The 26,040-nt window shown below is 37.0% G+C and overlaps 1 protein-coding gene across 16 annotated transcripts in view; it reads left to right on the forward strand.

The window, feature by feature from the left end:
* MEF2C (myocyte enhancer factor 2C) overlaps positions 1–26,040 on the forward strand; it is a 172,534-nt gene that overhangs the window by 92,800 nt on the left and 53,694 nt on the right. For all 16 annotated transcript variants that reach the window (XM_081826592.1, XM_081826596.1, XM_006744818.3 and 13 more), the window contains one exon: positions 2,651–2,854. In XM_081826592.1, the coding sequence (XP_081682718.1) occupies positions 2,651–2,854 (204 nt within the window). The remainder of the gene's footprint in view (positions 1–2,650; positions 2,855–26,040) is intronic.

The raw sequence follows: 26,040 nt of genomic DNA on the forward strand, positions 1-26,040 counted from the left end.
AATAATGAGATCCTCAAATAGCCTTAATCAGTAGACTCTTCAAAGCCACCAACATAGACATATTTTGTAAGTCATTTTTCTGTACATCAACCAAGTGAGGGATGGGTACTAGGTTTATTGAGCTTCAGTGTTAAGCACTGTGCTTAATACTGTACATTTGTTTACTTTGTGCAGTCCTCACAGCAACCCTAAGAGTAGGCATTCTCTCAGGGCGCCTGGGTGCCTCAGTCGTTAAGCATCTGCCCTCGGCTCAGGTCATGATCCCAGGGTCCTGGGATCAAGCCCCGCATCTGGCTCCCTGCTCAGCAGGAAGCCTGCTTCTCCCTCTCCCCCTTCCCCTGCTTGTGTTCCCTCTCTCACTGTATGTCTCTGTCAAATAAATAAAATCTTAAAAAAAAAAAGTAGGCATTCTCTCTATTTTATAGATGAAAAATCAAACTCAGAGAAAAACCCAACTCAAAGAAGTTAAGGGAATTTCTCATGATTAACACATAGCAGGTTCAACATTCAGATCTGGGGTCCTCTTAATCCAGGCCCCGTGTTCTTCCCTTTCTATCATTCTGCCTTTAATGCAAATGTGATAAAACAATATAATCATTAAGTACAGATTTATCTTTTTAAAATTCTACTCATGAGTTGATAAAAAAATTTTCACAGGAAAAGCTATCACATAATTTTAGATAACATATCAATTTGATATTTCTAAAAACTTCACATAACAGTTTTCCCTATTTCATTTTTATACTCTAGATCTTTACCTTGTGCCCATACATGTCTGCTGTTCCAAGCACCGGGCATACAACAGTGAGCAAAATAAAAACGGCATATGGCCTTGTGGAATATGCATGGTAGAGGAAGAGATGGACATTAAACAAATGATCACACACAAAAATATACAAATTATGATAAATGTGATAAGTGCTATTAAGGAAAAATAAAGGGTAATAGGTAAAACAGTTAGTATTAACAAAGTGTGGAGGATTGAGGAGACCAGGAGGTCAGGTTTTCTGTCTGCTCACCCACAGTTCCTGTCAACACATTTATTTAGGTGTGTGGGATTCAAAGTTCACTCTGAGGTCTCTAGTTTGGGTGACTGAATTTATTGTGAGATGGCCAAGCCAGGAGGGGGAGCAGATTCAAGGATGAAGATAATGAGTTTAAGCTGTGGAGATTTAAGAGACTCCTAGGACGTTTAGATAGACATAGGACTGGAGGACACACTTTGGGTGTCCGGAGACAAAAAAAAAAAAAAGATGAGTGGGAATCTAGATTTGGGAATTACACACAAATACGTAGTAGATAAAACTGGGCTGGCCTCTGCAAGGTGAGTTAGATTTGAAGGTGAGAAAAAAATTTAAGTTGTCCCTTTAAAAATCAGCTAAATTAAGTTAGTCAGCATTTCCCAGAGTATATGCCTCAAAAAACCTAGCTTTGAAAAATGATAGTAAGTGCTCCTCTAAATAAATAAATTTAGAAACATTTTGTCAGCAATAGGTTTGGGTGGAGGTTAAACAAAATTTAAAAGATTTTCCAGCCTTTAATATATCAACATGCCTCATTTCCCAAATGTACTGGGCCACTGAAATTTTTGTCCTAAAGAGTATTTTATAGAAGTGATATTCCACGGAACACCTGCTGAGAAATGCTGGGCCATATAAAGGCTTACAGTTAACAATATCCATGGTTTTTGGTGGACAGACTAGAGTGTAATCAAGAGAGGAATGAAATTAGGAATAGTGAAATTTTTATTTGCATTTGGTACTGCTGCCAGGTAGGAAGTATTCAAAGTCAGAGTTGTTGTAGACAGCTCATCAGGAGAAAGGCAGTGTGAAGAGTGAGTTTTGAAGATTGGGGATGAATTGAGAAGGGAATGATTTTAGACAGGGAGATCATCTAGGACAGGAAACTGATAAGGATGGGAATGATAGAGCCGCCTGGGAAATAGACAAGAAAGTGTGAAGCTGAGAAGCATTTCGAGGGAAGGAATTATGGGACTTGGTAATAGATTAGATAAAAAGAAGAAAAAGGCAAAGATAACCACACAGTTTCTGGCCTGCGAGAGGAAGATACACAAAAGATTGAAAACAGAACCCTAACAGTATTATGACTAAAGTACTTCCCAACTTTCTGCTGTATTTCTAGAAAACGTAATACAGCACTGTCTGAAAGCACAGTTTTATCCCTTCGAGTGTTTTCAATTAAACATTTTTTTTTAAACTTTTGAACGCACACACAAAGAATTTCTGAACACACATCTAAAATGCTATGTTCATAATGTTGTGTCCAGTCCTCACGTGGTCAAAAAATGAGCTCCAAACTTATAATTGGAAAAGATATTAACCATGCTGAAATTAATTTTCTCAAATCTTAAATTGCTCCAAAAACCACCTTCATTAAAATGCCCTACATTAAATCTGGCATTTACAGTTTCACATTCAGCAACAAGCTAGAAATCACACTTCAAATCCTAAGCAGAAATTAGTTTTAGATTTATTTGCTTTCTTTTCAAATGTGTTAGTCCCCAAGGGCTCTGACAATGACACACTTTGTTTCACAAAGGAAAAGAAGTAGTACTGTTAAAAAAAAAAAACATGCGTTTTCTTTTCCTTTAAAAAAAAAAAACAAACCTGCCTGTTGTTTTTTTTTCCAGGTGACATTTACAAAGAGGAAATTTGGGTTGATGAAGAAAGCATACGAGCTGAGCGTGCTCTGTGACTGTGAGATCGCGCTGATCATCTTCAACAGCACCAACAAGCTGTTCCAGTATGCGAGCACCGACATGGACAAGGTGCTGCTCAAGTACACGGAGTACAACGAGCCGCACGAGAGCCGGACAAACTCAGACATCGTGGAGGTGAGAGCGCTTGCGTGGTTGGCGAACCCCAACCGGCAGAGCAGCGTGGTGGTTGGACCTCCCCCTTACACACACACACACACACACACACCCCACTTCCTTTTCCTAAGGTGTTCCTATCCCCTCAGATAACCCCCTGGTTATCACCCCAACATTACTCCACCTTTTCTATTCCTGCAAAAAGCGAGTTAGAGCGATATGGTAATAGGGACAACGTATATCTGGTCCTTGCTAGAAATCTGGCACCAGTGTCAATGTATTGACCTCATCCTCCATGAGTCATCATTGCCCTCGGCTGTATCAGCAACGAGACTTGGGAATTGTGGCCAACACAGGGCTTTACTTACTTTTGATGATTTCTTTTAGGTATAGACTAGTGTCGCGGCATTGTCAAAGAAAAAAAAAGATCTAAAAATGAACTCACCCCAGCCTTATACTTCAGTTTTTCACTTTGTCTCTTCTTTCTAATTCATTGTTCCTAATGCATTCTTACTGAAAGGGTAAAAGACAATTACTCTGCTAGAAATGTTTTTCCCCCAATTACATTGTTTAGTGTAGCATTGTTAATATACATGGAATCAGAAATCTGATGAAAATGAATTACTAGATGTTAGCTTGGTGTTTTATCAAAGTTCGATTTAAAACATTTTATTGTGCCAGAAATAAATAAGTATCACATTAAAGCTCAAAAATGCTTTTGATTCATTAGCGTAAGTAGCATTGCCATACAGTTTTAAACACTTCCTGCACGTATCCTATTTAAATGTTATTGCCTTATAGTACCCTTCATAAATAGTGAATACTAAACTAAAAAAGACATGCAATGAGGACTATCCCCATCTGTCTATTTCCCTCACCTGTCTAGCTCCTCATGGTTACCTAGATTATGATTATGATTGCTTTCCCAGAATTAAGAGAAAATTAATAAATGTTTCAAAACTATGTATTCAGAGTCAGTTTGCCAGAGTACAGGTTATTCTTGCCATTACCTTGGACTATTCCATATTATGAAAAAATGTAGCACTAATCCTTACCAAATTAATCAACCTCTCACTTTCATCTTCTTTTTACCTGTTATAATAGCCTAAAACTGATTCTCATTTCTTTGCCTTTATTTGGAAGTTTTTTTAAAGTATTGAGCTGGGGTACCTGGGTGGCTCAGTCAGTTAAGCATTCGACTCTTGATCTCAGTTCAGGTCTTGATCTCAGGATCGTTGAGGTCAAGCCCCATGTTGTGCTCCTTGCTGGGTACGGAGCCTACTTAATAAATAAATAAAATAAAATAATAAAAGTATTGAGCTGATCGGGTTTTTTTTTTTTTTTTGCCTAACAAGGCCAACCAAATAATTTCAGAAAACAAAAGTGAATAAGTAAACTTAATGTGGTATATGTTTAAAATACTTGCAGATCTGTATTACTGAACATCACTTCAGTTTTTCATTGGCATGATTTTAATTGTGTGCCTTGATTTTGAAATTTAAGGTCATTTATAAAACTTAACCTACTATGTATTTCAGATGATATTTTATCCATGTATACATATAACTGTGAAAATACATAAACAAACATGAATATGAACAGAACTGGTCATCGTCAAATCTCATAGGTGCTTTTGTGTGTGTGTATGTGAGTTTGTGTGCATGTGCACTCACACACATTTAACCTAAGTCTCAAACGCAAAACAACTCTATACTCAAGACTCCATCTCATTACCAAAACCATTACAACAAACATTTCAGGGTAACACAGTTGAGTTGGAATTTGTCATTAGACCTAAACTGCTCCAGTCCTTAACATGATGTGAAATGCTGTAGAACCATAGTAAAGTAGTTGAAAAATGTGTTGACTTTTAAAATTTGCTTTCTTAAAGGTTAAAAATCTAGAAAATTCATTTTCTGAGAGCTTTAGTCAGGAATATACTGTGTGATTTAAAGGTGACTGAGAACTTCACATTCTCAAGACTTTCATATTCTTGGACAGATGGGTATCTGAGCCAGACTTCTTTAAAGGCCATGAGAAGAGCACTGGGTTGCAAGTCAGAGGGCTTACATTTGAAACCTTGTCTTGCACATTCTTACTAAGTTAGCTACTTCTCTGGGCTGAAGTATCCTCATCTTAAAAATGAAGGAATTGAATTTGGAAGTCCTTTGCAACACAATTCTTTAAAAAGCAATACTTTTAAAAGAGAGTAAAGCAGCAGCTCCATTATCTTGCATTTGATATCAGTAAATGAAAGCTCTGAACCTCTCAAAGAGACAGTCTGGGGCTCCTAGACCAAACCTAGGGATGGCTTGATTCTTTGGATGAACATGTTCTAAGTCGGTCCTGCTCAACTACCTGAATCACACATTTTTCACCTATTTGGCTTTTCCACTTTAGTAATAACAGAGATAAATGAGGAAGAAGTAAAGCGGGATCCCTAAGCTTAATAAATTTATATCACCCCCACATAGAGTATTTTTCAAAGTGCAGCTTATTGAAATCACTATGCTTGAAATACCTGGTGGAGAAGAGGGAATCTGGATGGAAAACTGCATTTATAACAAGTTTCCCAAGTAATTCTTGCATACGCTAAGTTTGAAAACCTCTGCAGCACTGAGACATAAATTGTATTGGGGGTGCCTGGGTGACTCAGTCGGTTAAGCATCGGACTCTTGATCTAGTCTCAGGTCATGATTTCAGGATTTTAAGATCGAGCCCTGCATCAGGCTCTGTGCTGGGCATGAAGCCTCCTTGATTCTCTCTCTCCCTCTCCCATTGCCCCTCCCCTCCTCTAAAAAAAAAAAGACATAAATTGTGTTGGAGGTTAAGAACCTGGGATACATCAGGGATTTGAGGAATCCATCCTTAGAATGAATCTAACACAAAGTTGAGAGTTAAGGTAGTTTGCTACTCCTGGGTAAAATTTTAAATCCTATTTATTTTAATTTAATGGAATACATTTAACTGAGTAAGTTTAATGAGGAGCATAATATGTTTCATGAAGGGTCGTTAGTTTTATATTTCCCATTTGGACCATTACCCCTCTCCCTTAACCCTCCAAAGACAGTTTACTCACAAGAAAAAAAGGTTGGCACAGAGAGAGAAATAATATGATTCCTAGCATTTAGACCAAAATACAAATTTCTGGGCCATACCAGAGCAGTGTTACAGGGTCATAGGAAATTGTGCAGCACGTGGGTGTTGAAAAAGATTCCTTCTTTTAGCAAAAAAGCTCTGCATAATTATCATGTCTTTGCTTGATAATTAGCACTACTGTTACAATGGCACGAAGACAAAGACTTAATAGACAGACTGAGATAGGTTTTTTTTATTATTATATTATAATGCAGCTTGAATATCTGTTTAGATACAATATATAAATATGCCAGATTTAGTAAATGTGTTAAATTTTAATCCATTGCTTTAAAAAAACAAAAACAGTTACTGTATTAAAAGCGCTTCCTTTGAAGAAAGTCCGTTTTATTTAACTATGTGACAAGTATCCTGGATATTTACTCAAAATGCTGGCTTACGAAGCTGTTGAAATTCAGTAGGGATTCTGATGATATTAAGAGAACTGTCCCCTTCGTCTCCTCCAGCTGGTCTTAGCTCCAGTCCTGGTTCCTTTCTGCCTTCCTACCCTCACAGTTGATGTTGGGCTCTATTCCTGGAAGAAGATGTGGTGTTGAGCACTTCAAGATGACCTGAAGAATGCAAGGCTCACAGGGCATGCTTACAGGCCATCCTTCTCTTAACAGTGACTTAGCAAGTGTCAGCTTACAGTCAGCACTGTACAAGGGATTCTGAAACAGCAAAAGACAGGTATTCTTGTTAAGGACGTAGAACATATATGAAAATCAGCTTGGGAACAGTTGGAGGGTAAAGGAGCAATAACCTCATTAATGTAATACAAGCTACTGAAAGGAAGACATAAGCTAAACAATTGAACAAAAGTCATTCAAACAGGTCATTGATCACCAGATCATTGCAGGGGGGCCTTGGCGTGACAGAAGTCCCAGACAGGTTACCTCCATATCCAACACATGTTTTCTAACCACAAAGCCCATATGTGAGTGTCGCTTAGCACCTGGCCAGGAAGGAAGCTGTCACCCCTCAGTGATTCAGTGATTCTGTTGAGCTGCTTATCCAGTCTGGACCAGTAGTCAAGTGACTAAGTGTGGAAGGGAATAGAACACAGGGCCCACTGCTGCTCCCTAGGAAATTAGAAAGATGGACATAACTCCTGCAGAAGAAATCTTTGAATATCAATTGTCTCAGTGAAGGATTACTTTTTTTAAGATGCACAAACAGGCAAGAAGTGTGTCTGTCTGTCTGTGAGAGAGAGAGAGAGAAAGAGAGAAAGAGATGATATTTACATGAAATTTTATTTTCTGTCATCTGAATCTTGTTTGGATTTAAAGAATTCTAAGAACAGTTGTTCCACCAAAATGTTTCCTTGCACAGTAATAATTAAGGCCTGAATTAAGGCCTGGAAAGACGTTGAAATAGCTTATAAATTTTGTTTCCCAATGCTCCTGGAGATTATCAGTAAGCTAACTACTTTTGCATAGTTTGGTGAAAATTGAGGAATGTAATTTTTGTTGAAAACCAAATGCAGCAAATAGCGGAAATGGACTTTTTTACAAACCCTGTATTATAAAATTTGGGAATAGATGTAAAATATGAAAATATGTTTATTTTACTTGAGCTTTCATTTTATCTAAACTAATTAAGTAGGTTCCAATTTTATACTCACAAAATATAGATACATAAGGGACACCTGAATGGCTCAGTCAGTTGAGCGTCTGATTCTCAGTCTCAGCTCAGGTCTTGATCTTGGGGTTGTGAGTTGGGGCCTCGCATTGAGCTCCATGCTGGGCATGGAGCCTACTAAAAAAAAATACATATATATATATGTATATATATACATACATATAGAGAGAGAGAGAAAAAATTATTTTTATGCATGCTTTATAGATATATATTGCATATGGGTACTTTTTTTTTTTGCAATGAGGTAGCATGTGGCTCTTTCCATGGGCTTCTTTTTTTTCATTTCAAGTTTTTATTTAAATTCCAGTTTGTTAACATATAGTATAATTTTAGTTTCAGGAGTAGAATTTAGTGATTCATCACTTATATATAACATCTGGTGCTCATCATAATAGGTGCCCTTCTTAACACCCATCATGGGTACTTAAGAGTAAAAGCACTTTCACTTATCTGTCTGGTTATTTGTTGTATTTTTATTTCTTTATGCATTCACTGAACAAAGATTGGTTGAATTCCTACCATGTTGTATGTGCCTTGGAATGCCTAGAGATACAAACATAAACAAGGCCCTCAAGGACTCTTGGTCCTTAAGATTGTTCACAAGGCCATGCATGATCTGGCCCCTGTTTTTATCTTCCTCTCCAGCCTCCCCCTTTGCTATTTCCCTCCCCCTACCACTGCCATCCTATATTTGAGCCACCAAAACATGTTTATTTTCCTCAGCTTCTCCAAACCTGATTTGTTTTGTCTTTAACACTCCTTACTAGGCCTTTGCTTGGCTTTTATTTATCCTTTATTCAAGGCAGATCCCAATTTATACTTTTGGAAAGCCATCTTTGAACTGTCCTGTTTACCTCATGGTAGTGTTTTTTCTATATTAGAGTTAGAACTGTATTTTCTCCATCAAAGCACCATGTTATCCAGTTGCCTGTTTCACAGTAGATTTTAACCTCCTGGAGGGAAGGGACTATGCACATTTTGTTTACCAATGTATCTCCAGAACTTCATGTGAGGCCTAGAGAATATTAAGCCCTCAGAATATATTTGTAGAATAAACAAACAGGAGCAGATATAACAGGTTATGTCTAAGTAACTATCATATAGCATGATGTTACAAACTTAAAGTATGAAAAATGCTTTTATAGCTCCAAAGAAATTCATTAAAATTTGGCAACTTTTATCAAAGCACAATCAAGAAACTAAATCCAGATCTATGCTAATACAGTAACCACTAGCTAATATATGACCATTACATTTAAATGAATTAAAATTAGATAAGATGGGGGCACCTGGGTGGCTCAGTCATTAGGCATCTGCCTTCGGCTCAGGTCATGATCCCAGGATACTGGGATTGAGCCCACATTGAGCTCCCTTCTCACCGGAAAGCCTGCTTCTCCCTCTCCCACTCCACCTGCTTGTGTTCCTGCTCTCGCTATCTCTCTCTCTGTCAAATAAATAAATAAAACCTTTAAAAAAATAAAGTAAAATTAGATAAGATGTCCAGTTCAGTTCCCCATTTGCACTAGCCACGTTTCAAGGGCTCAGTACTCACATGCAACTAATGACTGCCAAATGGGACAGGGAAGATGTAAAATGCATTGATCATCACAGAAAGTTCCATGCAACAGCGCTGGTCTAGATTGAAATGTGAAAAGAGAGGCATTTAAGCTAATTGTGTTCTCAAATGAACACCAAGATTAGTTCTTCAATATAAAATTTGAGGAGTGCATTTCAGAAGTAAAGAACCGTGTAACCATGAGATTTTAGAGTCCAGAGCATAAGTGTTCACTATGAGAGACACCAATTTGGAGCTAAACACTCAGTGTAAAACTAAAAACATATTTTACCCCTAAACCAATAACCACAGAGTCAATTGGTAAACTTACTACCTGGTCAGAAAGCACTTGCAAATTGTCCAGACTGACAGGGAGCAAGGCAATGTGTGCTGTTTTTTAAATGTGACGCTTGTGAACGGAAAGGGGTTAGACCTTTCTTGTTACTATTTTAAATTTACTTGAGGCAACATGAACCGGTATTTAACTTTATAGTTAGTAATTTCATTTCTTCAGAAAAGCAGGTTTTTTCTTTATGAAGGAACTTAGAGAAATAATATTCTTGAAGTACATTAAAATTCTTCTTAGGTTACTATAAAATATAATTAAAATAGTTCTTACTGCAAGTAGCTCAGTAGCTCTCTTCTGTCCTCTGTTAAACCAAGTATATAATTGCTTTTCAATAGATAGTAGTGAAAAATGAAGAAAGGATTAGTATATCCCATAAAGGATTTAAACTTTCGGTGTTGAGGCTTCCGAGGAAAAGGGGAAAAAAATGATTTTGTAAAAACAAGGTTTTGCACATTTCTACTAAATTTTAATGTTCATTTTTGTTTATATAACCTTATAGTTCCTATAAATCACATTTATATTTATATTTATTCCCCAAAGTCTAAGAGAAGAAATGGGCCTAAAAATGTATTCATATTTGTCATAACTACCAAGTGGATTTTTATATATCAAATTTGAAGATTCGTTTCTTTTTAAAAATAAGATTTTTTGCTTAATTTACATGCACTTTGTAAACATGAAAAGCTGCTTCACATCTCATTAAGAACATCATTGTTGGGCGCCTGGGTGGCTCAGTTGGTTAAGCGACTGCCTTCGGCTCAGGTCGTGATCCTGGAGTCCCGGGATCGAGTCCCACATCGGGCTCCCTGCTCAGCGGGGGGTCTGCTTCTCCCTCTGACCCTCTTCCCTGTCATGCTTTCTGTCTCTCATTCTCTCTCTCTCAAATAAATAAATAAAATCTTTTAAAAAAAAAGAACATCATTGTTGAACAAATAAAGTGCATGTTAGTTACTTAAATTATATGCACAAGGCAATAAAACGGAATTTCCTCTCATCTGTTACTGCACAGCTCTAATAGCATCTAGGCATTAGTACTAACACAGAGTCGGCAGAAAATTATTTAATAGTAGAAAAGACAATAGGTTTCAAAATACAGCCTTTTTCTCACTAATGTAACCTCTTTGTCATTATTAATCACCACCACTTTATCATCATTATTTTACATGATCATTCTTGAACTGGAACAAACCAAAGTTCTCATGTTTGGGGTTTTTTTTTTCCCCCAGTATCTGAAAGTGAAAGGGGAAAAATATTTAGCCGGGATCATAAGAGTCACTTTTATTGATATTTACAGATTTCTTGGCATATGGAATTTGGTGTTGGGCAACATACTTAAATCATTCTAGTGATTGATAGCACCTCAGTAAATGTAGCATTGTTTGGCTTTATAAGTATGAAATCAGATATCAAAGGATAGAACATCCTTCCTTCCTCAGGATTGGTTACTGAATATATCACCATGGAATATTCAAAAATGAAGTTTTAGAAACAACTCCAGAGTTCTGCCTAGAGTTGGAATAAAAGATAAGTCTTTTAATCAAATGGTATTTATTATTTCAGTTACCTCACTGAATTTTTAAAAAGTTATTATTGTAAGTCTGTTTCCCTTCCCTGAAAGACATAATGATGTTTTATTTATCGCTGTTAACTCTAACGGCCATCTCAATGAATGGCACATTGTAGACATTCAACAAATATTTTATATATATATATACACACACACACATGCACACACATATGTATTTGTGTATATATATGTGTGTTTATATACATATGTATATATAAAAGAACTTACTGATGCGCATTATAGCATAAATAAAATTAAACTTTACCAAGTTTTCGTTGTTGAAGGCAGGTATGTTCTAATAATAAAAAAGGTGAGAATCTTTCAAGTGAACCCGAGACGACTAAAGTTGTTGCTGTGTAAGAAAAAAAAATAGGCACAGCAGACCACATAGAAATACTACCTATAGTCATGGTGGAAAGTAAAAGACCAACATACGTTGATTCCAGGGGAAGAGAGAAACAACCTGTTGGTACTTTAGCCAGGATCTGACAAGAGGGATCAGTGGGTCTCAAATGAAATGCCTGCCTCTAGTCTAGTCTGAATCATTTGCTTAAAGGCTGATTTGGACTCACTGGTATGGGGCAGGGCCAAAGCCAAAGGTCTGTGTTTCTGGTGATGCTGATGCTGCTAGTCGGTGGACTAAACTTTGAGCAACAAAGATCTAGACTTCCTTTCCAAACATCTGTTTTCTCCAGCATGGAGTTTGAAAGTACATTTTTAAACATTTCTTCTTTGTAGTTTTACTGAGGTCTAAAATAATACCATAAAGTAGATTTTTTTTTTAAGTGATATTTGGTGAAACTAATTCTTGAAAGCAAGTGTATTAGGTTTTCGGAAGTATGATGTAAAAGGCCCAATCAGCTGAGTGACTCTGCATGTCATGAGCACTGCATCTTCTGGCCTGGCCCCTGCCCTTGTGAGTGCCTGTCAGTTGGTAGTGACTAGAACACGTGTTGAGAAAGATTCTGAGTCTGAAAGCAGATGGCGGGTGGGCACATGGGATGTGATTGGTCTGTGTGTGTGCTATGGGTGCAGAGAATAGTGGCGGCCATGCTTTCCTCCTTATCCTCAGAGGCAAATAACTCATAGAACATGGTGGGAAAAGACCTCAGACTTGATCACTAAAAGGACTGTAATTAGGCAAGTGCTGCAAATGTGTACAACAGATTGGGTGGATAGATTATATTATTGGAAATATATCTCATTTTACTAATAGCTGTTTTGCATATTATCCAGTCATGTCTCAATGACATTTACTGTAGTCTCTGTTACCCTGAAATTTAGCCACCCAATGGAAGTTTCTTTATAAGGAAAAAAAAATTCCTGTCAATTATTTCTAAAGGTCACAGAGTTAATGACTAGCTGGGAGGTTAATTAGATTCTGAAAGCCTCTTCATATCAATTAAATCTCTTATCTTTATGTTTTAGTAAATAAACTCAGTAACTATTTAGAGCTACTGTTTTAGGATAAGAAACACTGTAAACAGTAAACTATACAATGGGTATTTAGGGTTTTTTCTCACATCTGAGAAAGCATGATTACAAAATAAACTGATATATGTGAATTGGTGATAGTATCTTTTATTCTAGAATTTCTGAATTCGATAATTTATTTTTCAAAATTGCATGCAAATGACTCCTTAGTCATAAACAAATGCCATCAGTGTAACCTCAAGAAAACCATTTCAGAGAGGAAAAAATAAGGTCAGAGTTACCCTGAGAATGAGCTACTTACTAGTAAAAAACTCTCTGTGGTTCCAGAAACTAAACTCCTTTCAGAGTTACTGTACACACTTGTAAATAAGTAATATATTTAGTGCCTATGGCCTGACAATCACAAACCCAATCATTTCTGTCATGTGAATTCTCTTTGGATAATATAACCAGATTTCAGAATGAAATGGTATAAATCTGCATTAATCAGTAAGGTAGCCACTAACGACATGTGGCTTTTTAATTTAATTGAAATGAAATAAAATTTAAAAGTTCAGCTCCTAGGTGCCCCTGGGTGGTTCAGTCGGTTGAGTGTCTGACTCGTGGTTTCCACTCAGGTCATGATCTCAGGGTGGTGAGATCAAGCCCTGTGTTGGGATCCAAGCTCAGCGAGGAGTCTGCTCAAGATTCTTTCCCCCCTCCCTCTCCCTCCCCCCTATGTTGCTCCCCCCAACTAGTGCGAGCACTCTCTCTCTCTCACTCTCTAAAATAGTTAATTAAATCTTTAAAAAATAAATAAATAAAAGTTCAGCTCCTAGTCTCACTAGCCACATTTCAAGTACTTGATTGCCACATATGATTGGTGGATCCCATATTGGTCAGAACAGGTATAGAAATATTCATCACCCTAGAAACCTTCCTGTGGGCAGCACTGCTGTAAGGGATGAAACTGGTGAATCCAGTGCTCTTGTTCATGAAGTAATTGCATGATGGTTGATGGATACACCTAATAAAAGGCCTATCAACCAGAGAGGATGCGTGCAGCCATTTCATCTTCTGTTCCTGAGCAGACGTTTACTCCATGCCCATTGAGTATCAGGGTCTGGGTCAGGGCACAGAAACCCAATCAGGAAAGCTGAGCCACTCAGTCAGTGTTTATTCCCAGGAGTAGAACATTTGTTAAGATAAATGTGATTTTGTGGAGTGAGGTGAATGGGAACACCAAGCCTGGGATTCCCCTAAGGAATAAGAGAAAATGGAGGAAGGGATGGGAAAGAAGACTTGTAGGGAAAGAGAAACAAGCTAGGTCAATTCTGGACTTTCCCACACATGCACACAGTTTCTTCTGATTTTTCCTCATTGGAAATGTGAGAATTTTATCTTCATCCAGGCTAATGACTGGGGTCTCCTTAAAGTGTGGTGGTTCTGAATGAACACCATGGGATGGAGGGGAAGAAAGCTGCAGAGTGATTTTCGTGAAGAATGTTGTTGAAGCATTATCGTGAGAGTTCACCTTTTAAATTTTACATTTAGGAAATAAAACTTCAAAAGCCCCACAGATTTGGATAGAAATTAAGTTCTAGTTACAGCAACATCACCCACTAGTTCTCTAACCTGGGGCAAGTTATTTAGCCATCTTGACTTCAGGTTCTTGCTCTGAGTCAGTATTGTCAACCCTGACCCAGACTTCCTCACAGACTGTTGTGATGATTAGAGGCTATAAAAGATGTCAGAGTCCATTGTAAACTGTTAAGTTATATAAGGTGTTTTATTTTCAATATCAAGGGGAAAGTTTAGATAATAAAAGTTGTTTAACCAAAGGAGAGAGAAGAAGCAAATTCTTAATTTGGGAATAAATCTATAACATTTTATATTAATAAGTATATAAGTATACCATTCTTATATAAATAATGGTATTTTATATAAATTATTTTATATAAATTTATAGAACAAAGGCCAGTGAATTTTCTTTTCCCCAAGCATTTGTAAAATATTCTCTATGTGCAAGGTGAGTGGGAAATATGACGATGATGATGATGTGTCCAGCACTCTCAAGGGCCGATAGTCCAGTGTGGACAAAACATACGCAGGATTTGTTCTTTCATTCAGCAGATATTGATGAACATGAAGCCCATGTGCCAAACATTGTGCTAGTTATTGGTGATGTATCTGTGACAATCTTACCCAGCAGTCTGAACCAAAGACATAGATCTAGTACAGTGTGGTATCTGAGGCAAAAGAAAGTAATCGCTGTGAGGACCTGAAAACATCTCATAGTGGTTATAGATGATAAGTAGATAAGTTGATAGGCTAAACCAATCTGCAAGTCATTTATTCCCAATTAAAAAAAAAGCGAGACTAATAAAGGTAATAGTGTATAGACTTACAAATGCATACACACACGTATACACACACACACACATTTATGTGTATATGTATGCTGTGTAGCAGGCTTTACTTTGGTTTCTGGTTGGCATTGGATTTTTTTAATATATGGTTTCTCTGTAAACATGTGGTTATAATTTTTAGAGAAAATCCATAGAATACAAATGTTAGGAAAATGCAGTGAATGCGATTGCCTTTAAGTTTGATAAAAGGTTCTCTGGTGCTAAGAATGGAAACCTTAAGATTACATCCCACATCCTTGGTTTAACTTTACAGATGAGGTCCCCCCCCGCCCCCGTGAATTCTAAAACATGATACATCTGGCTGAGAGACTGGAAAATTGTTACATGCCTGTGTAACATTCTTATAACCTAATCGTTCTACAACTTTTCTCGCAGTTTAATCATTGGAGAATGTTCTTTGTTTTTGTAGTCACTGTTTCACATAGTAACAGCTTGTTGTATTTTGATCTGTTTGCCAGAGGGTAGGTTTATTTTTAAAACCCTGAACTCTGAATTTTTCTTTATTTTTCCAAGATTGAAAGCAGCTGAAATGCCTGGAGTTACAGGTTGAAGGCTGCTTTACAATATGTGAAGGGAAGCTTCTTTCCCTCCTCCCTTTGTGTGTGTGTGTGTGTGTGTGTTTAAATTTTTTCCTAACAAATGTCTTCTAACTGGTAGTTGTCTAAAAATAGAAAACTGCCTAACTAAAAATAGCCTGGCTCTCAGTCGTGCCAAGGAAAATGGAGAGGAATAGGCGTGGAATAGAAGGCTGAGTAATCCAGTTCTATTCATTCAGAGAAACCTTTGAGAATGCGGGCGATGATAAAGTGCCCTCAAAAAACCACAGGCCTGACTCTCTCTTCAGACTTCTAGGTGCCAATAAACATTTTAGCCCCAGGATACATTTTTTTTTTCTCATAGGTTGTAAACATTTTCTGAAAGACAAGGCTTTGTTTCACAGAACCTGACAAACTGCCATAACTAACTTTCCTAAGGTCTTAAAAATTCATAATTGTAAGATATATTTTAAAAGAGCATCTTAAATGAAAGTATTGTAAAATAATGTACATCATGTAATACTTAGGAGAAAACTGTTACAATAAAAACCGCTTACTGCTTGCAATTAAACTCAAAACTTTAAAGTTTCACAGAAAGTTATTCCTGTGACTCATGTAGCTAAAGAGAACAGCTGACTTAGTTTAACTCCCTTAGATACAGAAATTCTCTTAAGCGTATATTCCTTGATAAACCAGTATTTAGTCTCTTTCTTACAATTAGAATTTTCACCCAGGCAGATTTTCTCTTTCGATTTTTTAATTGGAGTAGAAACTACCTTCAAAAATAACATTTCAAGAGTCGGATGGCTTGGAGTTTAGAGAAATGGAATTTTGACTAAGTCATTAAAAAAAAAATACATAAGCCAGTTTTGCAATGGTAACGCTTTTTTTTTTTTTTCATTTTGTTTTACTTAAGTAATCCGAATAATCAGGTCAAACATAGCAACAGGGTGTGGAAATGTCAGCACAGTTCATGGGGTTATAGGGGTCTAAGCATTGTTATGTTCAGTTCCTGTAATGATGCTAGTGATAAGACTCTTGAGACAAAGGACGATAATTGATGGAAAGAGCCTTAAATCATTGCTAGAAGAATCAAGGTCCTTGTATCTGTGTACATCTACTCTTCTGGTCTCCTTCCGTCTTGTAAAGCATTTTGTCGTCTTGCATGGTGGCCCCCTACTGCTCTTTGTAATAGATGCAGACCACAAGTGATTCCTTCATGCAGCATACAGGGTGTAATTGTGTCTGTGTGGTGTATTAGTAATTACCAAGCTGAATTCCCATATTGTATCTTTACTGCAGGCATGGAAAAATAGGACATACAACCCTGCATAGACATTTTCAACCTAGATAGTGAACCACTTAGAGCTACATTCCAGGGACAAAGCCTTTTATTTGCACACTTTTTAAACAAAATTTTCATTGTTGAGTCATTTGTGCTATGCAGGATAAATTCAGTTTTGGAAATAATTACCTCTGATATATTCATTTCTGATTCTTCAGCAAAACCTTTGTAATATGGAAAATATTTGCTATTTTTAATTGCTAAAAAATCATTTTAATATTGCTAGATATAATAGTGATGTGAAATGTAATAATTATGCTAGACTATCATGTAGAGAGAATAGTGCATGGATCACTACATATAACAGATTGTATAGCATTCATAAACATTAAATAATACGATTGTTTTAGCAGTATTTTAGTGTTAAATGGTGATATTTTCATATATAATTTATTGATTTTGGCTCAAGCATTGTTAAACTTCAGAAAAAGCTGACAATGAATTTTTGTTACAGTAAACATATAAATTAATAATTAATTTCTTTGCTATAAAATTTGCATCCATCCTTTATGTATTATGTAGCCAATATTGATTTGACTACGTCCTAATCATTGGGGATTTGAAATGTTTACAGTATTATTTATCTATAATAGAAGCCAAAATAATGTAAGTAGATTGGTTTAAACAAGAGAAGGGATGTTTATTTTATGCATCAAATGTTTATAAGGACAGCTAAAAACTATTAAATATGGTAACAAAGAAATTAGTAAGGCCATTTCATTAGCAATAGCAAATGTCATTAAATTTATTTTGTGAATTATTAATTAAAGCATGCAAGAGTTTGATTCCATTTTTACCTTCAAATTTAAAAGTGACCTTATATTTTATAAATTTACTTCCACTTTTATCTGTGGATATTTTTATTCTAGCAATAATCATTAGATTCCAAGGATATAGAGAACTTCATAATGGTGCTAGGAGAGATAGAAGTTTGGAAGATACAGTGAATGACATCACAAAATTTAACAGTCTAGCTAAGATAAAAAATATACATGCAAATCGACTGGACAAAACAACATAAGAGGCACTGTAAGATATTTGGGGGGAGGCAGAATAGCAGTGAGAACATCAGCCTGAAACTAGACTGCATGAGTTTTTATCCTATCTCCCCTGCTGACTGGTTGTATTTTCCCAGACAAGTTACTTAGGTTGTCTGTTTCTTATGTTGTTTGTAAATGGGGTTAATAATAGCACCTAGTATCTAGTTATTATGAGAATTAAATTATTGAACATTTATAAAATGCTTGGCATGGGGTCTGGCACATAGGTTCTTGGCGATGACTGTGATGATGACAATGATGCCCTGATGCTTGAAATCAAGTCATAATCTCTAGGAAGTAGAATTTAAAAAGTCAGGAGACGGGCACCTGGGTGGCTCAATCAGTTGAGCGTCTGACTCTTGGTTTCAGCTCAGGTCATGATGTCACAGTGGTGGGATCGAGCCCCACATTGGGCTCAGTGCTGAGCCCAGAGTCTGCTTTAGATTCTCATTCCCTCCCCCTCTGCTCCTTCCCCTGCTCTCTCTCTCTCTCTCAAATAAATAAAATCTTTTTAAAAAGTCAGGAGAGGTGAGTGATGAGTGGACATTTTTAGTCTCAAACAAATGAAGATCAGAAAGATGGATATAAATTGATGAAGAGGATGTGGGCAAATCTTTCAAAAGACCAATTATGAGTGCACCTGGGTGGCTGAGTCCTTTAAGAGTTTGCCTTCAGCTCAGGTTATGGTCTCAGGGTCCTGGGATCAAGCCCTGCATGGGGCTCCCTGCTCAGCAGGGAGCCTGCTTCTCCCTCTGCCTCTGTGATCTCTCTCATTCTCACTCTCTTTCAAATAAATAAATAAAATCTTTTTTTAAAAAAAAAAGCACAATTATGCAAAGATCCACAAGAAGAAATGATGAAGGGCATGAAAAAATGTAGCTTGGTATGACTAGAATGTTCACATACAGTAGGAGTTATAAGAAAGATGGCAAGGTAAATGGAGAAGAGGGGGACAGGCAAATCAAGTGCTCTAAATGTTTGGTGTGGAATTAGATGCAATACAGTAGGTATGAGAAAGATACTGGATGGCCTCAAGCAGTAGAATAGCATAATGACAATCAATGCTTGAGGAAAATTCTACTGGAAAAATATAACTATCTCTAGATGGAAGCAATTTAGTTGTAAAAAGTGGAAATGCCAAGTTATTTTAATTTTATAGTAACATGTGTGCATGCTAAAAATCCTGAAGCCTTTCATTATACTTATATATTTTAAACCATTTACATCATTCTATAAACATCTATGATAATCATAATATAATTATGATTATATAATAATCATAATATGATTATATAATAATCATAATGTAAAACAAGTTGTTTCTGAAGTATGCATACAATTTCAGTACACTGATAATATGCACATGCATTTCTCTGGCTAAGGACTATTTGTCATATACAGTATGTTAAAGGAGCAAATTATGGAGACCTCAGGGGGTATATTTAAACTATATAATCTTCTTTAGATTACATTGAAGAAGAAATCAAAATCTATAAATTCAGAAGTTCCTAAGGAGTTATGTGCATTTTCAGTGACCACGTAAACGGTCAGGATTCTGGATACAATACTTCCAAATGTAAAAACTACCCTCACACTTTCAGGTTTATAATCTAAAAGCCCAGCCTTTTCATTGTAAGACAATGTGGTATAGGAAAAGGGACAGACAAGTTTAGACTCCGACAAACCTGGTTTCTACAACATTCATAAATTCCATGCTTTGGGGCAAGTTTCTAAACCTTCACCACATCTCTGCTTTCTAAGCAGTAAAATAGTGATGGTAAATCTCACTTTTGGTCTTTTTGTAAGAATCAAGTTATACCATGTACATAATATATCCATTACCACATGTTGAAAACATGATGATCATAAACATGTTCTTTCCTTTCCTGCTTCTCCTTCCTGCAAGTGTAAATTTAGGCAAAATTTCTAACTTTCTACTTTCACACACACACACACACACACACCTTGGACATTGCAATCTTCAGAGTATATTCTGATTATGTTCAAACAAAATGTCACATTTTAGAAATTGTTACATATATGTGTAACTATTTCTTGCATAATGAGGTTATGAAATTCTTTAAAGATAAGATTCACTATACTTTTAGAACTAAGGAAAAGGTAGAGAAAAGTAAAAACTTGGATTCTATTAAGTCAAAACAGAATTGATTAAAAAAAATTGGTAGAACTTTGTCAGAGAGGCTTGCGCAAGTTCTGTTGGTGAACTCTGATATATAGTTAGGATATCATTTATTCCCTGGTGTTCCCTTTGGACTACTGTGTATCCAGGGAAGAGCACAGTTAGGCAATGAAAGGGAGGGTTAGGGAGAGGGAGGAAGGGAAGGAGGAGGGGGAGGTTGATTAAGATTTTAAGACAATGAAAGTAATTAGCAAAGCTAAGACAGGAGTGTTCCTACATTGCCAGTTTCTTCTCTGATGCAAAAACAAATAATTGATTTTTATTAAAATACTAGCCAGCCAACAGTGTCTAGTGTGATGATATTGTTAATGATAAAATACATCTATCTTTACATTGCTTCTAACTTGTATCTTTGCCCTAGCTCCCTCAGTATTTTGATGGCAGTAAGGATACATGCTCTTGGAAATGAGCCAAGCACATGCTAACACATTATACATTTGGCTTGGTTCCAAATGAACAGGTGTTTTAAATATTCCAGTCACATACCCACAATGTATATTGCTACTGGGGAAAGGATATCATTTCTGAACCACTGATGTTTGTTTGACTCTGTTCTGAGCCACACCTATTTTGCACTCAAGATTTAGCAAAGATGAACTGTGGTTTAAGGAGGGATGACCGTGAGAGCCCTACTTTTACTGATAGGAGGTGCAGCAAATTTATAGTTCTGAACTCTGCACCTGATGTCTGGCTATGGAGATCAAAGTACTTGCTGCTCAACATTAGAAGAAGGGAAACTTAGAGCTTTCCACAACTGAGTTCCTACAAATATGAGAGATTTTACTTCTACTAGAGAAAAATACAATAAATTATTAGAAATTATTTGTTATGATTAGGGGAAGGAATTTGTTTTCTATTAGAAGCCGTCATTCAGTTTGCAGACATACCACAATAAAACAACCTAACTTTTCTGGGGTCTAAATTACGAAATTGAACTATTTCCTTCTGGAGGAAAAAAAGATAAAAATAGCTGGGCAGAAATATATCTATCCAGAAATAATTCTGAAGATCCTTTCAAAATTCTTAGCTTCATGCTGTGTGGGCACACACACATGCACACACACTTGCTCGCTCACATACATACACACAGATATGTACACATAACTCATGTAGTTAATGTGAGACTGGCAATTTCCAGCAGATGAACTCAGATATATAACTTCCATCTCACTGTGCACAAGTTCCTGTGTCAGATCAACAAACTCATTGATTTCTGTCTGTCCCTTTGGCTTCAGCAATAAAGAAATGCAAGAAAGTGGAGGCGGAGGTTGGGAGGGGAGGGCTTCTAACGTCTCTGAGCCACCTGCCTTAACTTCATACTTGATGTCAGTATAGATTGAATTCCTCAGGCCATTACTCAGTAGTGTGCGTTACCTCATGGAAACAGACTCTGAACCATGGTCTGCTTCCTCTTTTAATGGTACCGTTTCCCCTCATCTTTTAACTGTGGTCTTTAAAAAGAAGTGGGATTCTATTCAGAATGATGGTGATGGCAGTTTGGGGCATTTTAAAACTATTAGTTGGTTAATGTGTGGTTAATATTATTTATTCAACAGAAAACTGACTTTAAACCCATGTAAAAAGCCAAGTCTCAAAATTGTAAACTTCATTTAAATGTTACACAACTTTGTTTAATTTCAATTTTCAAAAAATTCAGTTTCCCATCTAAGAGAGTTGTGTATTGGCCAGGCTGGGGAAGCCTCCAGAGAAAACAGGGCAGCTCAGCCACTGCGGAAGCCGCATCGGTGACTGTGGGTGGCATTTCTCTGCTGAGTCAGGTTTGTGCCAGGCCTTCCCTCAGCTTTTACTAACAGTGTGGATTTTCTGACAAGATGCAAAAACCCAAGTCTTGCGGTTCTTGAAGCTCTCCTGCAGTTTCTCCCTTTTCCTTGGGACTTGGGGAAATTTTCACTTAAGAAGATCCCATCTTGCTATATCTTCCTTGTAACTGTTCAAAAAAACTGGGAACTTTTACAGTCATTCCCTTCACTTTTTCTCCCTTCTGGGCTATAAAGTAACACAGTATTATCCATATCATTTTGAAAACCAAAGAAAGGGAAGAGCTTCTGTACCCATGTTTTAAAAGGAGAATTTTTATAGCTCATACACGATTTCTTCATGATCCCATAGTATTGGCCAGAGAGAAACAGTAGTCCCTCCATAGAAGTATACATTTCTTCTCTTTTCCCCTACCTACCCCTATCACCCCAGCAAAAATGTTACCAGCTTTGGAATCCCTTATCTACCCAAGCAAATTGAAGAGCTGGGCAGTTAGCTTGGGAATCTGAAGAATAGAGGCACCAAAAAAATATAAAGCAAACTTTTTCTCTTATTAACAGAGACTTGAAGTTCTTGCTAGTATTATTTTAATAATTGGGACAAACCTACACTTCATTTTACTCAGATAGATACAGCCTAAATGTTAATGCAGAGGACTTCCTTCCTGGTCCTAAAAATGTAGGAGTGGAAAAAATTAAGCAACCTTTCTTGCCTTAGGTTTTCAACATCCTACACTTCATTTTAACTAGGTAGCTACAACCTAAATATTATGGAAGGGGCCTTCCCCTCTCTTCAGTGGCTATTGCAATAATACAACAGGAAAAACATTTTAGATAAAATTATTCATCGAAAAGTGAGTTCTATTACAAATATATCTCTTTATGAAAAAAATAAGATTTGTCAAACATTTCACCAATTTCATCTGAGAACAAAGTATTCAAAGAAAACACTGGCCTAACTTAGGCAATCTTTATAATCGGATGACTTGCAGAGGCAGAATAGGAGAATAACTGACAAAGGAAACCCGGGAGCCTTGTACATGAGTTCGTTAACTCGGTTCCACCACTAACTTTGCGGACTTTCGCAAGTGCTTGAACCTCCTTTCACTTACTTTTCTTCACCTGTGGCAGTCATGGGGAAGAGTAGTTACGAGGGTTTAAAAGGAGATCCATGCAGAGCTGCAAGCTCAGTCCCTGGCACATAGGAAATGCTCCATTAATGGGAGGTGTTACTGCTGAAGAACAGATTCGGTTAAGGGGAAAATTAATATTTTGATAGTGTGGGAAGACTGGTTTAATTTCCTTTTCATGCCATAGAAGAGGAAACGTTGTTTTTATAATTACCTAATGAATAATATGGAAGAAATTATTGTGCAAATGAAAACTTTAAGCTCACCACTGAACTAACAAAATCACTGCGAATCCATAAGGTATGCCAAACTTAAAAATCAGGTTGTAGTACATTTTCAGTTGATAATGCCTGAAATTATTGAGGCCCTCATGATGACAAAAGCAGGTAGCTATGCCACGGGGACCGGGAGGCCAATGCCACAGAGACTCCCCAGAGAAGGCTGTCCAGAGCCGGAGGACAGAGCAGTCTGTGGGGCTGGCAGATGCCACTTGGCCTCACTGAGTTAGACAACAGGTGCCCAGCCACTGCCAGGAGCAAATAGCAGGATGAGCAAGATTGCTGATGGCCCGTGGTAAAGCTTTATGTTAGATCATAAAGTGCTGAGCCCAGGTATGAAGAGACGCCAGCTTACCTACTGGGGGATCAGTTGATGTGCTCACTGGATTATTTTTTCCTTGTCCTTCATCAGACCCTCAGCTTCTCTCTCTCATTCTCATTCCCTTCCTCCCTCCCCATATCCATTCATCTGTCATCTATCCATCATCTGTCGTCATTTTATCCTTTCTCATTCTCCTTCTTGTCCTTACTTTACTTAAGCATATACTCTCCATAACTTTGTTTTTCATTTCTTAGTGCTCTCTCTAGCTTTTGTAGCATCGTATGAAATCCAAAGTGACTGAATGCAAAACCTAAGAATGTTACTTATCTGTATAATGTATGAAGTCATGGGAAATGTGATTTTGTGAATGAGTTGCTCTAAGATTCTGAGACCATGGATTCGTATATGGATAACATTCATAGCATAAGGAAAATAAATTGAAATGAGTTTGATTTTAATTATTGGTTAACTGAATTTGGAAACATAAATTTAGAAAAATTTAAACCTACACAGAAATAATAAGGTAGCTTAGCCTATGTAGGTTTTCATCAGCATTTGATATTGATAATACTAACCTTTCCAAAACATTTTTTATGAATTTTATTTTCTTTGGAAGTATTTCATCTAGGAAAAAAGACCCCTATTTGCTATAATGGACTGCATATTAGGTATTTTCAGAATCTTCTTTGTAGATAGTTTTTGTCCTATTTATTTTTAATGATTATACTCAATTCATTATTGTCTATGCTAATGAAAAAGGACCCTTTATTCTTTTTAATGTTGGCATTGTTAACATACAGTGTTATATTAGTTTCAATTAGCTTCAATATATTAGTACAATATAGTGACTCAACAATTCTATACATTATTCAGTGCTCATCATGGTAAGTGTGCTCTTAATCCCCATCACCTGTTTCACCCATCCCCCCACACCTCCCCTCTGGTAGCTATCAGTTTGTTCTCTATAGTTAGAAGTATTTTTTGGTTTGTCTCTTTTTTTTTTATTCATTTGTTTTGTTTCTCAAATTCCACATATGAGGGAGATCTTATGGTATTTGTCTTTCTTTGACTGACTTATTTCACTTAGCATTATAAACTATATCCATCCATGTTGTTGCAAATGGCAAGATCTCATTCTTTTTTATGGCTGAGTAATATTCTATCATATACATATATATACCGCATCTTTTTTATCCATTCATCTATCAGGGAACACGGGCTACTTCCATAATTTAGCTATTGTAAATAATGCTGCAGTAAATGTAGGGGTGCATGTATCTTTTCAAATTAGTGTTTTTGTTTTCTTTGGATAGATACCCAGTAGTGGAATTACTGGATCATATGGTAATTCTATTTTTAACTTTTTGAGGTACCTCCATACTGTTTTCCACAGTGGCTGCACCAGTTTGCATTCCCACCAACAGTGCACAGGGGTTCCTTTTTCCCCACACCCTTTTCAACACTTGTTGTTACTTGCATTTTTTATTTTAGACATTCTGACAGGTGTGAGATGATATCCCATTGTGGTTTTGATTTGCATTTTCCTGATGATGAGTGATGTTAAGCATTTTTTCAAGTGTCTGTTGGCTGTCTCTGTGTCTTTGGAGAAATGTCTGTTTTTGTCTTCAGTGAGAACAGACCCTTTATAGCAGTATTATAAAATAGCAGAACCTGGGGCGCCTGGGTGGCTCAGTCGTTAAGCGTCTGCCTTCTGCTCAGGTCATGATCCCAGGGTCCTGGGATCGAGCCCCGCATCAGGCTCCCTGCTCCACAGGAAGCCTGCTTCTCCCTCTCCCACTCCCCCTGCTTGTGTTCCCTCTCTCGCTGTCTCTCTCTCCGTCAAATAAATAAATAAATATCTTTAAAAAAATAAAATTAAATAAAATAAAATAGCAGAACCTCCAGTGTGAGTCGGGAGACAGCAACCTGCAATAACGAATAAGTCAGGAATCCAGAGGGCAAGTCCTTGTGGCAAAATGAGTAAAGGGTCCTACTGCCAAAATGCTACTGGTACTTTTGATGTCTGTCCTATAGATGCTCTCGTTATGTTTCTGGTACCAGCTGGAAATAACTACATTGCTAGGAAAGCAAATAGAGGCACTTTGATCAATGAACCCAAAATTCCCATTAATTTATGAAATTCTGAGGGCTCTAATGCTCCTTGGTCATGTGGAGACTGAGGCAGGCACACCATCGCCCCACAGAGAGCACAGCTGTGTTAAGACTGCAGGGAGGGCTAATCTAAATGCAGACAATGACTGGAATGGTGTCCGTGTGCTTTGTAAATACAGCAAAAGTCTCAAATGGAGAACTGAAACTGAGCAACTGCCTAAGGAACTTGAAGCACTTTTATTTTTAAGCACCTTTTATTTACCTGAAGCTCTTTGATTATTAAAAGGCACAGTTGTAACAAACTTTCTTCCACTGGACACCTACCCAAGACAACTGAGCATAAAATCCACAACTTATTAACAATCCACATATAAGAT

Source organism: Leptonychotes weddellii, chromosome 7, assembly GCF_054177405.1.
Source record: "Leptonychotes weddellii isolate Sample4059 chromosome 7, ASM5417740v2, whole genome shotgun sequence".
Lineage (NCBI taxonomy): Eukaryota > Metazoa > Chordata > Mammalia > Carnivora > Phocidae > Leptonychotes > Leptonychotes weddellii.